This window comes from Quercus lobata, chromosome 8 (assembly GCF_001633185.2).
Source record: "Quercus lobata isolate SW786 chromosome 8, ValleyOak3.0 Primary Assembly, whole genome shotgun sequence".
Taxonomy (NCBI): Eukaryota; Viridiplantae; Streptophyta; class Magnoliopsida; order Fagales; family Fagaceae; genus Quercus; species Quercus lobata.
The window spans coordinates 30,794,571-30,809,180 of NC_044911.1; the positions used below are offsets into that span (position 1 = coordinate 30,794,571).

Genomic DNA, 14,610 nt, shown 5'->3' on the forward strand with positions numbered 1-14,610 from the left:
GCAGAGTACGACTCTGTCAGGCGTCGGGCCTTATCTAGAAGGGTAGTATGGATAACTTCCCCAAGATATTCTGGATTTCCTTACTAATTCGTCCCTATACCAGTTTTGCCCCTTTATTCTGGTGGGATTATGGATCTGCCAAGGACTAAACTGTCCTCGGCTGCTTCCCAAAAATTGTTTTGTGCTCTGCGTGGTAGAGCTTGGGCCACAGCTCTCCTCGGATTGGGCCTTCGGACGCTCTAAGGATAAATGGGCCTGGTCCACGAATTGTTGGGCCCCACATATACTATCTATAAGAGGATTCCTCTTTTTGGACTAGACGTTTATTTTGTTTTGAAATACCTCTAAACTTTTGGTTTAATAGGGAAAATCTTGAGGATAATCCGATAAAAATATATCTCCAACTCCATATAAAATACCTACAAAATTGGACACTCTCTTACTATTCCATGTTTTCAAAATAAACTTATCCAAAATTTAAAAAAGAAAATTGTGACACTAGACAAAAAAGAAAAAAAAAACAAAAAGAGCCTATTCGCACGCTCAAAGCGCGTGTAATGAGGTTAGTACTATATATAAGAGAATTCTCATCTTTCAACTGGACTTTTATATGGTTCAAAAATACCCTCATTAATGAAGGGTAACTTCATTTAGAAATAGGGTCATAAATTTTAAATAACAAATTTCATTTTGAATTCAAAATGAGAACTCTTAAAAAAGAAATTACAGTTACTGCTTACCTCTAAAGTTTATATTTTTATTTGTTTAAAAAATAAAAATATATATTTCTAAATTATAAACTTACCTAAAAAATAAAAGAGCAGTATAGTTACTATAGAATATAATTTTCACTCACAAGAGTCATGCTTCAGCCCAATTTCCTTTTTAGGGCTACTACTGCCGTCCAAATTTGCTACGCCTAATCCCCAAATCAAAAGGGCTTATCCTTACTAACATCAAATAAGCCTTTTCTCGTTCGGACCCATGGCCATCACTCTCAATTTGGGAATGGTTCTTTCCACTCTGAATTGCGAGAGTGGTTAATATTTTTCGTAAATATTTAATTTGTTACTTTTAAAATTATAATGTAATTTTGTTATTGCTACTTTTTGCAACACCAAGGTTTAATTTATTACTTTTTAAACGATAAGGTTTAATTTTTAAGGAAAGAAAATCTGATAGTTCCAGCTGTAAGATGTATGTGAAATTAGCGGTAGCTGTTCTCATATCCTCTTGCTATTTGCTAATGAATTAAGGTTTAATAGATCCACATTCTAGTGGCAAAACACTGTACTATGAAGACAATGACAATTAGAGTTGAACACTTATTTCAAAGTTCAAATCCAAAGGTGACCAGAAGCTAATATAAGCCTATTTGGGGACGAAAAAATAACAAAAATCGCCGATCATTACTGGGGACACCACAGACGATGTACATGCCACTTCAAAATACTAACCAAAATAACACATGTATTACTGCACAAAGAATGAGTTTCTCATGGTGTATGATACTGCTATTACATATTTCCAGTGAAATGAATACATCACAAACAGAATACAAACCTAATGGAACATTTACTACCAGAAGACATGCAATGATATTCACCTTATTTGACTAAATTCCACTCTTTTTAACTGATGGGGGCCATGACAATCTCCTATGGCTTGTGCCATCAACCTGATTAACATCACCCATCTCACTGTTTTCATCCTCTGCTTCTTGCCTCTGCATCTCTTGCTTCTTTATGCTTCTAATGGCTAAGTCATCAAAGCTTGGTTCATTTCTCCAAGGTGGTGGAGTTACACAGTCGGAGTCCCCCGGCACTCTTTGGGAAGCATCCTTTGCTGGTGTTGTAGACAAAGAGGAATTGGAATGACCCACTCTCAGATTTTGAAGTGTTGCAAATGATTCTCTCATGGCAGACATGGCCTCAAAGAATCGGGTGCATGATGCTAAAGCAACTGGAATTGGGCGAAGCATTTCCTGTGTCAAAAGAAGAAGATGATCACCTTTTGCCACAAAGCCCTCCCATTAATTTAAGGATATTTTCTCACAGGTGCGGTTATTGGAACACGTAGAAATGATTTGACCCAGTATACCACAATGAAAATCCAAGTTCTCTATTATGAGATCATGTTTGAGATTTCATTAAATAGAGAATAATGTTATTGACTAAAAATCTTTTACATCAAATTCATATTTTGATGGGGGAGGGGGAGAATGGAAAGAAAAATAATGATTCCTCCACTAAACCTTATGGCAGATTATTGATATTTCAAGAAACCCCGAGCAGATCAAGGATGTTCAACCTTTAGTATTTTGATTTTAATTTTTCAACATGTTTTAAAACAATAGATTGTCAATTCAGAGGCCATTGAGAACAAATATGCAACAGTATCACATGCATGATGTTTCAGATGACCCAAATACTCCCATGATCTCATCCTTCATTGAAAGTAATATTCCATATCATAGTGGAATTTATGGTATGTTTGGATTGAAGGGAAAATGAGGGGGAGTGAAGGAGAGTAGAGTAGAGTTGGCTGAAAATAGGCTAATTTTGGGCTAATTCTACTCTATTCTACTCTACTCCCTCTCGCTCTCCTTCAATCCAAACGGACCATTAGTTTATAAGATAGAGACAGTTATTTGCTCAAAAAAAAAGGTAGAAACAATTAAATCCAATAGAAAAATATTTATATATAACAACTGAATGCAGATAGAGCTTAGAATGGGAAAAAAACTATGCCCTATTATGCACTCTGGAACCTTTTATTTATTTATTTATTATTTATAAATGCACTCTGGAACTTTTAGAAGCAAAATAAAAGCCTCTACTTGCTTACCCCCCATACTGAAGGAGACTCCTTAAAGTTCTGACTCCACTGAAAATCTGCAACTGACGCTGTCAATGCTCCATAATCACTAGCAGCCTTCATCAGTAATTCAGAAAATTGTTTCTGCACAAACCCAATCAAAAGCCATGAGCATTAGAAAGTCTTTTTCAAATGACAACAAAACTAATATAACCATTCAATAGCTCTCTAGTATTAGATAAATGATTGATTCTGCAGTACTTTTAGCCATTCTCCAAGAGCTAGATTTATAATTTACCATACTTTTTGTTTTAAGTGAATTTATTATACACAATTATTTCAAATTTATGTTTTTCTTGGGTTAATTGCAGCTATTCACCCTAAACTATAGAGGTTATTTGCAATGAACACCCTAAATTTCAAAATTTTGCAAATTCAACAATAATTTGCGATATCCACCTGCCATCTAAATTAGAGTCCACATTAGTGTTGTACATTGTGAATGCTCTCATAGTTTAAGGTGGATAGTGGCCTACTAAACTGATAATTTCGGCCCTAATTTAGACATTGGGGTGTAATTGCATTTTTTTAAATTTTATTTTAATTCAGTAGTTTGGGAAGGGAGGATTTGAGCCTTAGAAGTCCCCATTAGAAACACAAGGAAGAGCTAGTTGAGCTACAACGCACTTGACAGGGTGTACATTGCAATTAAAAACCCTTTTTCTTTTAAAAAGCAACTATACATGGAACTACTATGAAAGACTTGGTACAGGCATACAGAGGTGGTAGATCTTAACTCATGCTATTATTACAATGATTAGGATAAGGAAAGAACATCCCTCTCTTCACATTTCATGAACCTTATGATCCCTAGAATCTACAACTATTCACCTTTTCCCCTCTTTAAATTGATTGTTCTGATCATACATTATTGCATGGAATGTACTCATCACTATGCATCGGGCAATAACCATGCCACATTTAACCTGTTATTCTATTAATATTTGCTTTTATTTTCATCAGATAATTCCTCACTTCATTTTTTATTTAATAATGGATAATTAGGAATCTGCACCCAGCTATTGGAAATTTCCAACATAAAAATTTATTCATCAATCATTTGTGTGCCATAAGTTTACTAGAGCCAATTTTACACCAACAAACATCGATAAGATAAATAATTAAACCATAAACATAATCCCACATCATTCTCAGTTATAACAAAATTTATCAATAAATATTCAAATTCAAGCTGGGAATAATTTTGGTACCCACACCAAAGTCCTTACACCTGTGCCTAACTGTTTCACCAAAAGCAATTAGTATGACCAGCAGACTGGTCACAAGTGAGTAACCATGTGGAAAATGAGTTCTGACTCTAAGAATGGGTTGAGAAATGAGGAATGGAATTAATTGGACCAACCTGATATTCTGCTTCCACTGGAATGCAATCTAGTGAATATGGCTGTTGAAGACGTGCTATGATGCGATCCTGCCAATTTAAGAGTGAATATGTTCCCAGGTTAAACAAATTCATCTTATTCAATCCAAAAAAAAAAAAAAAAAAAATGTTATGCTTAGGAAATGGGAAAAAAAAAAAGATATATATATATATATAAGGACACAAAAATCAGGCCATCCAAGCTCACTTAGAACAGTGAAGTTTGTGCAGCCCATCTAGGCCCAAATCAATAGATATTTGTAAGAAAGTGGGTTAAAACATAGGAGAGGGGGATTAGCCCGAGAACAATAATAGGGCCAGAATGATTGAAGATCAAAGTTTATGTATATATGAGACTTATTACAAACTTGCCCGAGGGGGCAGTTCTTACACAGAATGGTACACTGTTCACTTTCTTTCTCTCAATGTTTCTTGTTCTAATTTCTATCCTTAGAGTATTTGTTTCATGCCCCCTCCCTAGAAGCTCCCTTCCTCCTATATATTCCCCAGCTTGTTGCATCCTGGCCCTTCATTTCCCATCTTCTCGATTTTCCTTTGGACACTTGTCCTCTTAAACTTCAGGTGAAGGTGGTAGAAGGAGTTGCTTAGCTGTGATTTCTACTGTTCAGGTCATTTCCTCATTAATACGGCTGATAAAGCTGTTGCCAGTCATTCAATGTGGATGAATTAGGTGAACTTTCACTGGAAGCTTCCTTCAATCACTCTGATCCTCAATCTAAACACTATTCCCTCTATTTGGACTTCCAGGAATTATTTTGTCTCTTCTCCTCCTATCCTCAGGCAAACCCTCTCCTCGGACTTTGAGTGCTCCTCTAGTGAGAGCTATGTCTTATTGCATCCTTCCTCGGTCCTCGGGCGCCCACAAAATATATATATATATATATATATATATTCTAGCCATCACTATATTTCAATGAGACATATACAGAATAACCACAGAATATGTTTATACACATTTTGCTAGGACATATATCTAATTAAGCATTTTCTTGAAATTACAGTCCCTTGCACCAACAGCAATGTTAAAATACTCCATTTCAGGTCTCAGGAGTTGTAAGAGATTAATATTTAAATATAACATTTCCGTTGTCACTTGTCAATATCATTAACTATTGTCCTTACTGACTGCAATTGCATGATCATGACTATCATGCTTAATAAGAATCATCTAAAGGATAAATGCCCAATCTAAGCCTCTAAGGATATATTGTTGAGTCAATCTAGAAATATTTATGCATCAAAGTGTACACATGCAGAGGCTCAATTTGATCCATGGAAAGATATTACTCTGGGATTATTTATCTTCAATAAAGAAAGAAAAAAACAGACATAAAAGAGTTGTTTTCTTTACACTAAAATTGTTAAGGAATTTTTTTGGACTTTTTTTTGGGGTGGGGGGGGGGGGGGGGGACACTTCAAAAAAACAGTCAAAATATTTGTAACTCAACTAGTTAGCATTTTCTTATGTTTCCAACGAAGACATCCAGAATTTAAATGCCCTAGCTCCAACCATTAAATTATAATCAAATTTAATTTTTTTTTTTTTTTTTTTTTTAACTTTAAAAAGAAAGTCTACATTCAAAAACAAAAATTCTTAAGAATTACATCCTTCAAAGAAATTTGAATTTAAAGTTTAAATTAAATGAAATTAATTAAAAAAAGTGCAAAATACAAAGTTTAGAAGAGATGGTTAAGTATAAACAAGAGAATTTGGAAATATAAAATATATATTTACTCTAATTCTAATTGCTTGAATATAGAAATCCCCCAAAAGCTGTATGAAAACCTCTCCTCTCTCCTCTTTCTATTTGCAGTAAAATGCAAAGTTCAAAAATCCCACTGAACACCTTTCCTCCCCTGGACATCGTTGAAATTTGAGTTGGCCAAGTTGCCCTAACCTGACCACCACTCAATCCAACTCACCCTGGATACCACTACAATCAAATGGCCGTATATTCCTACACATACACTTGATTTAACAACATGAAACGCACAATGGGATTCCAGACAAGCGCGATGGCCAGAATCGAACCCTTGGTTCACTTCAAAGACTTTCCCAACTCCAAGAAAGTATTTCATATTAATATTTAAGTAAAATCTAACAGGCTGTGGCATGGAATTCAACAAAAAAGAATTCTCCATTAAAATTTTGAATTTACTGAATTTATTAATGGCATGGGAAAATTTTCATATTAGCAATCAATAATAAGGGACATTGCTCAATTTTATAGTTTAGAGGGGAAATTGAGATTGACCCTCTTGTTTAGGGGGGGAAAGTGCAATTAGCCCAATTTTCCCCCCAATGATAAACAAATTAAAAGAACAATGAGGAGTGCATAAGGTACTTATCAACAAAAAAAATGAGGACATAAGGTATGAGAATATGGAAACTGCTCACAAACAGGTCAATTTTAGTTATAAGTCAAGAATCGGATAACGCAAAGAAATATAATCATCTTTAGAGGCTCACAAAGATGAAATCACTATTACACTTTTGCACTTTGTAGCACTTGATTCTATGAGATTGCGGTGGAGCTCGGCTTGGTGTTTGATTGGTGATTTTAACATCATCAGATATCCAGATGAGAGACTTGGTTGTAACTCTTTTAGCTCAGCCATGTTTAAACTCTCTGACTTTATTGAGAAACATAATCTAGTTGATTTGCCTTTGGAGGGAGGTGATTACACCTAGTTTCGTAATTCTGTTAATCCTTCCATGTCCAGAATTGATAGGGCTCTGATTTCAGCTGATTGGGAGGAACATTTTTTGGATGTGATCCAAAAGACTCTTCCTCAAGTGGTGGCAGATCATTGTCCTATTTTAGTGGAGGCAGGAGGTATGTTGAGGGGGAAGAGTGCTTTTAAATTTGAAAATATGTGGCTGAAAGTAGATGGTTTTGTGGATCAAGTTTGGCAGTGGTGGAGCAGTTATCACTTTGTGAGACCTCCAAGTTATGTTTTAGCTTATAAACTGAAGGCTTTGAAAGGTGACTTGAAGCATAGGAATAAACATGAGTTTGGGATGTGGCTTTTAGGAAGAAATGTCCTTTCACTGAGTTGTTAGATTTTGATACATGAGAAGAGCTGCAAGTTTTGTCTCTAGAAGATAGATCTAGAAGAATTGTGATCAAAGCTGATATCGAGTATTTAGCTTCTTTGGAGGAGATCTCTTGGAGGCAAAAATCCAAGGCCTTGTTCTTAAAAGAGGGGGATAATAATACTCGGTTTTTCCATAGGTTGGCTTATTCGCACAGGCGAACCAATCACATTAGGGGAGTGGAGGTGGAGGGAGTTCTTTATAAGGAAGATAGGGAGGTTCAAGATCAGGTGGTGGAATTTTATAGGAATTTATATCAAGAGCTTGAATCTTGAAGGCCAACTATTGATGGCCTGGAGTTTGCTTGCTTAGATGAATCTAAGAGGTTATCTTTAGAGAGGGAGTTCGATAAGGAGGAGATTCTTGCAGTTTTAAAGGAGGCTAAAGGTGATAAGGCACCTGGGCCAGATGGTTTTACTATGGGTTTTTTCCAAAAGTGAGTGTGTGTTAGAAGAAGATGTTATGGCTTTTTTTGTGGATTTCATAGAACTTGCATCTTTGAAAATCCCTTAATGCCACTTTCTTGTGTCTGATTCCCAAGAAGACCAATGCTATTAACATTAAGGACTTTCGTCTGATTAGCCTTGTGGGTAGTTTGTATAAGCTGTTATCAAAAGTTTAGGCACATAGGTTTCGTTGTGTTTTGGATAAACTCATTTCTAATTCTCAAAATTCTTTTGTTGGGGGGAGACAGATTGTTGATTCCATTCTCATTGCAAATGAATGTGTGGATAGTAGAATGAAGAGTCAAATTCCCGGTGTGATTGTCAAGTTGGATATTGAGAAGGCTTATGATAATGTGAATTGGAATGTTTTGTTTTATCTCATGGAGAGGATGAGCTTTAGAGAGAAGTGGGGGAGGTGGATGAAGTTTTGTATTTCTACAATCCGTTATTTAGTTCTTGTTAATGGCTCTCCAGTGGGTTTTTTTGGTAGTACTCGGGGCCTTCGCCAAGGGGACTCTTTGTCTCCTCTTCTTTTCCTATTGGTGATGGAAGTTTTGAGTAGGCTGTTGAAAAGAACAGAAGGGGAGGCTTTCTTAGGGGTTTTCAAGTGAATTGCCATTCATATAGAGGTTTGCATATTTCTCATCTTCTTTTTCTAATGACACTATCTTATTTTGTGATGCATCTAGGGAACAACTTTTATATATTCGGATGGTGATGATTTTCTTTGAGGCTATCACAGGGTTGAAAGTTAATATTGGTAAGAGTGAGATTGTTCCCGTGGGGGTGGTAGGGAGTTTGTATGCTCTGGCTAGTGTTTTAGGTTGCAATATTGGTAGGCTGCCCATGATTTACTTGGGTATGCCTCTTGGGTCTCATTTTAAGGATCCATCAATTTGGAATCCTATTATAGAAAAAAATGGATAAGAAGCTATCTCGATGGAAACGTCTTTATTTGTCTAAGAGGGGTAGATTAACTTTATTGAAAATTATCCTTTCAAGCCTTCCCACCTATTTCTTATCCTTGTTTACTATCCCTCAAGCTGTGGCGGATAGAATAGAAAGGATCCAAAGAAATTTCTTGTGGAGTGTTCTGAGGAAGCTTTCAAATATCCACTTGTTGCTTGGAATAAGGAGTGTTGGCCGGTTGAGGCAAGAGGTTTAGAGATATGAAGGATTGGCTTGTTTAATCAAGCCCTGCTTGGAAAATGGTTGTGGCGGTTTGGATGTGAAACCAATCGTTTATGGCGTCAGGTTATAGCTACCAAGTATGGAGAGACTAGTGGAGGCCGGTGCATTTGAGTTGGTAGAGGTTCACAAGGGTGTGGAATGAGGAAGAATATTAGAAAAGGCGCAAAGAGTTTCTTTGGACATGTGTTGTATGTGGTGGGAGAGGGTCTTTGTATTCGATTTTATTATGACCTTTGGTGTGGACACGTTCCCTTAAAAGATCTTTACCCTGATCTTTTCTCTCATGCTTTGGGTAAAGACGCTTGGATTTCTGAGTTGATTACCATTACATCAAACGGTGGTAGTAGGAGTTGGAATATTAAATTCCAACGGGCTCCTAATGATTGGGAGGTGGAAAGAGTGGATGTCTTTTACGAGCATATTTATTCCAAAATACCAAGGGGTGAGGGGGTTGATAGTTTGTTTTGGAAGTTAACCCCAAATGGTTTTTTTGATGTGTACTCGTTCTATAATTCCTTATCTGCTCCTCCTACCATTCCTTTCCCTTGGAAGTGTATTTGAAGTGTTAAGGTACCTAGAAGACTTTCTTTCTTTTTATGGACAGAAACTCAGGATAGTATTCTTACTATTGATAACCTTGTAAAAAGGAACCTGCCTTGGGTTAATTGGTGTTGTTTATACTGCTGTGATGGAGAAACAGTGGATCATCTTTTACTTCATTGTAAGTTCGCACATGCCTTATGGAGTGAAGTTCTTTTTATGTTTGGTATACAGTGGGTGATGCCAAGGACAGTTGTTTCTCTTCTTTGTGCATGGGAGAATTATTTGGGGATACACTCTTCTTTCAATCTGGAATATGGTGCCAGCCTATTTGATGTGGCCAATTTGGAGGGAAAGAAATACCCGCACTTTTGAGGATGTTGAGAAATTTGTTGATCTTTTGAAGTCTTTGCTAGTTGGGACATTGTTTGGGTGGTCTCGTATTTGGGGTTTTACACAATGTATTTCCGTATTTGATTTCCTGCATTTTGTTTTTGTTTCTTTGTGATTTTTTTGTATTTGTTTCAAGTATAGTCTGTTCATCATCGTGAACATGATGTACTTTTTTATTAATGAAATATCAATTACCTATCAAAAAAAAAAGCATTTGAATTCACAAATGCAATTTGTAGCATTGAGTCATCAACCTTTCTCCTCCACCAAACACCAACCCTTACTCTCCTTCTTGCCCATAGGAGGGAGGAGAAGGAACAAGGAATGATTGCAGAGAGTTGTAGAAATCACCAATTTTGATGGAGCTAAAATTTTAATAACCAAATGAACCCTTAAATTTAACCTATAGCAAAATTGGCAACCAAACTATAACTTGAGCAACCCATGCTATTTTAAAACCCAGGAGGAGAAAACAGAGCACGTATATATGTGCACAGTTTTGTGTGTGTGCAAGTGCAAGAAATCATGCATTTGTATACTTGGTTCATGTTCCATATAGGCATCAATGTGCATAGAAGACCGGACATGGACATTTTCAAGGATAAAGACAAGGAGCTCAGCATAAAGCATATGCCATTTCAGCTTTTACATGTCAGGAAGACAATGATGATAAATATGAAGGCAAAAAAAAAAGATTACCTTATTCTGAATGACATCTTTCAATATAGTCGTAATCCTTGCCAAAGTCTCAATCTTCTTTTCCATTTCGCTCACATGAGTTAAATGTGCTACATTTTTATCATCCTATATTTTACAAAACCACTTAGTTAGATAAGTATTGCATACCAATTGTGAATAAGACATGTAAAAGTGCTACCTGAAAGTATCATACTGTAATTTCATTTCTTGCAGTTACGGAAGCAGCCTCACACATATTGTAAATTGAAACAGGTCATAAATGAAACTCGCATAACTCACCTTTCGACCTTGAAGTTCCACTTGCAGATCTGCTATTTTTCTTTGTACAGTGGTAAGTTCTCTTAAGACCCTTATTAAGTCATCACCCTTCTCGCCAGTAGCGGTGGATAAGTTTTGGAGTTCTTCCTACCAAAAAGACAAAAGACGAGTTCAATTGGAATTTCAAAATTTTTTTTTTTGTAGGCTGAAGAAAAAAAAAATTTGAGAGGTGGGGGGGGCAGCATACAAATAAGCAGTCCTTCCTAAGTGGACAGAACCCTGTTGAGTAATTCTACAATCCCATCTTGGAAGGAGCACGGCTAAACCAATTAATCCATTAGAATTCAAACTTGTAAGAAGGATTCTGATGCATCAAGTCCAAAGCTTCTTCAATCATAGTTTGTAAAGCAATCCCAGCTCAGAAGCTTTGAAACATTTTTTACTCCTAGAATAACTGCCTGGGCATCACTTTCTACAATAACTAGGCTTAGAGATTCCTCTAGAGCAACCACAACTGCCTTTCTTAAAGCATAGGCTTCAGCAGCCTCAGAAGCGGTTGTTGCATAAAAACATAAGATCCAAGCTTTTTTATTTACTTGATATAATAATTAATATATCCTGTCAGTAAAGCAGTGATACAAGATGACCAATATTAGGAAGCATCTACCAAGATCCTTTGTCTTGTTTTGTCTTGTCCACTAAAACTTTTGAGTGCCAAGTTGAATTATCTACTTGAAATCGTTAATAAAAACCAAGGAACAAAACAAAATGCCTTAGCTTTCCCATACCAGCAATTTTTCACCCCACACTACTTAAAACCTCATTAAGACTATGAAATTTAAAACCTTCGCAATTGAAAGAAATATATATGAATGAAGAACCCATGTCAAAATTTTTGAATTAATCTCGAAACTAAAGACTAGATCCTTTCATGTTTCCAACATACTCACTTCCACAACCTACACAGTACTTCTAGCTTCTACATCAATTTAGAACTAAATGGATATTTCAAACTGAAGAACACCAGCAGGAAACAAAACAGAAGCGAAAGGCAAATGGGGCAGGCAAAATAACCAAAAGTGAGCACAAAATGGAAAATTGGGCACACATAGAGGGAGAGAGACCTGAGTAGGAGGAGGAGAGACAGAGAAGCCAAGATCGGCAGCGATGGAGAGAGCATCGGACATGCCACCGATGCGCCTCAGAGGCTTCTTTCCCACCCAAGTTGTGTCTGTACTACTCGCCATTGACGACATTTCCCACTCACCAACAACCTCAGATCTGGTTGCCCAACCAAACCAATGTCTAGTCTACTGGACTATGCAATTTTCCGATTTCGTCTTCTATTCTATGGAGTTTGAAAAGAACTGACAATATGTTTAACTTTTGGTATGCAGAGGTGGAGGACTGATTATTTTTATTTTTAAGCATAGTTATTAAACTCAGCCATTGGTCAAATCGTATAGTTGAATAAAAAAAAAATTTAAAAATACTCCAATAAGATTGAAAAATCATAACATAAATATATAAATGAAAGGCATTGGCCTAAATTAAACTAGCAATTAAAATTCAAAATCTAAGGTTTCATAATAACATAATAGTCTTTTGATAGGATGGCAGTATTGGACGTAGACAAATGAGTGCATTTTTTTTTTATTCATTAGGTTTTCTCTTCTTTAAATTCTAATATTATAACAAACTAAACCATTAAGAAGTCAATAAAGTGAGTCTATAGATTAATTTTACAAATTTCACAAATCCAATTGGGTAATAAAAACTCATTCAAGTTACACAGGTCGCCACAAACTCGTTAGGTTTGACCGGGTCTTATGCTTGTAAGGGGGTAGGCTGTGCTAGTGGTGTTGGGCTGCCTCCTCTGCACTAAGCCCAAGTTTTCTGGATAAGAGAGTCGGGACCGGCCCAACTTCAGCTTAAGTTGGTCCGGCTTGTACGCAAACTAGGCCAAGTCTACCAGGGATGTGTTCACGGCAGGCAAAACTATTTCAGACAAATCGTGGCAGACAAACATAATAATAATAAAATAAACAGAAAATATCTAGCCACTTAATGGGGAATTGACTAAATAGCCCCTAAAATCAATTACAACAGCAATACTAATTGTTTTCTTTTTTTTTACGGAAGAGAAAAAAACATAATAGAGGATATCAAATGTTAATACGCATGGGTTAGTCGGAATATTAGGGGAAATCAATCAGAAATCCAATCCGTAGGAGTAGAACCACAAAGGGAAGAACGTTCCTCCTCAAAGCAGTCAATCTCTTAGGAAAGAGTCCTGCTGTAGAGGTTAACCGCCCTGAGGGAAACGGGTCTGAGTGGTTTTCTACGTAGATACTCTCGAGTTTTTCTTACAGAGGGCCGGATTTCATGAGGGAGAGAAGGGATCAATCTACCGGTGCATGCCCACCTTTCTAATTCTCACTATTTCTTTCTTTCTTCTCACTTCGTTTTCTTTACTATTTTTTTTAAGTTTTCTATTTCTCAGTCAAAGTTCCCGTTGTTTTTCTCCTTCTGTTCAAGGCAAGGCCCTCCTTTTATAGTGCCTGCCATAACCAGATTTTACTGTTTTAACCCTTAACTCCCTTTGTCTGGTCTGAGTGTATGGGCCGACCATCACTGTTCCGTCTGTGTGTCGCCTTCCTATTGCCAGACAAGGAAAAGTATTTTGTTTGCTAGTCTGCCGTGGCACCCTTTCTTGCTACGGTCTGGGTTATTTCTTTCTCCCTATCCCTCATGGCATGCACCTAATGGTTCCAACTCAGCTTGCCTCTTTTGGGTAGTAAGCCATCCCAGCAGGACACCTCCCTGAAAGAGCCTGAATCGGAACCTTCAAAATAGATTTTTCCCTTCTCTCCACCACCAAACCATGCCCTCTGGTTCTCTGACCCCCCGAACTCACCATGCTTTGTATTGGTTGGGTACAAGCTAGTGGTGCCTGGGTCTTGCACGTGTCTTCATTCCATATGTGTCCAAAACTTGCCTGCTGCCCAATTCGTCTGCTGTGGTCTGGAGGCTCGCCGTCCGTGTTTTTTAACCTCTTATGTAAGCTGCTTTTTGTTTTCCCGCTCCTCTTAGGAGTTAGGTTTTATTTGATGATGGGTCTTACATTTCTTTGGTCCATTCCTTAGTTTCCTTATTTCTTGTAATGTCGTTTTGTTATTCCTACTGTAATAACTTAATCTTGCTGGGCCTCTTTTAGACCAGCTGTTTATTTCTTCTCTCAGTGGCTTGGCATGGCTACTGGTTTGCTTTTATTTATGGGCTCCTACGTCCCTTTTGACTTTTCCCTTAGGCCTTCTTGGCCTGTTTGCTTTCTTTGGGCTTCCTCGGCCCTTTTGCTAATTCTGTGTTCCCATGAGCTTTTTACTAACTTCATGGACTTCCCTGGCCTAATAACCTTATTCTCATCCTTAGGGTTTATGGGCCTGCCATAAACCCTTTACTTTCTTAGTTTGTATTACTTTGGGCTTGCGGCGGCCTTTTCTTGCTTTTCTACCTCATACATTGCCCATGGGATGCTATTTCTCTATTTCCGGGCTTCTTCAAGACCCATTTGTTTATTTCTTGAGCCTGCGATCCATTATTCCTGCCACTTGGGCCTAATGGTTTTGCTGTCTGCTTTGTCAATTCTTTGTTGCCCTTGTTATTGGGCTTTATTTCTTTCCACTTGGATTCTCACAAATGGCCCT

The 14,610-nt window shown here is 37.1% G+C and overlaps 1 protein-coding gene across 1 annotated transcript; it reads right to left on the reverse strand.

The window, feature by feature from the left end:
* Positions 1-1,390: 1,390 nt before the first annotated feature.
* On the reverse strand, positions 1,391-12,331 carry LOC115957582 (AUGMIN subunit 2). The gene is made up of 6 exons (XM_031075866.1): positions 12,028-12,331; positions 10,925-11,050; positions 10,646-10,750; positions 4,241-4,309; positions 2,848-2,961; positions 1,391-1,984 (listed from the first exon to the last, which is right to left on the reverse strand). Exons 1-6 carry the CDS (start codon positions 12,157-12,159, stop codon positions 1,616-1,618), a joined length of 915 nt encoding a protein of 304 aa, XP_030931726.1. The 5' UTR covers positions 12,160-12,331; the 3' UTR covers positions 1,391-1,615.
* Positions 12,332-14,610: the final 2,279 nt, after the last annotated feature.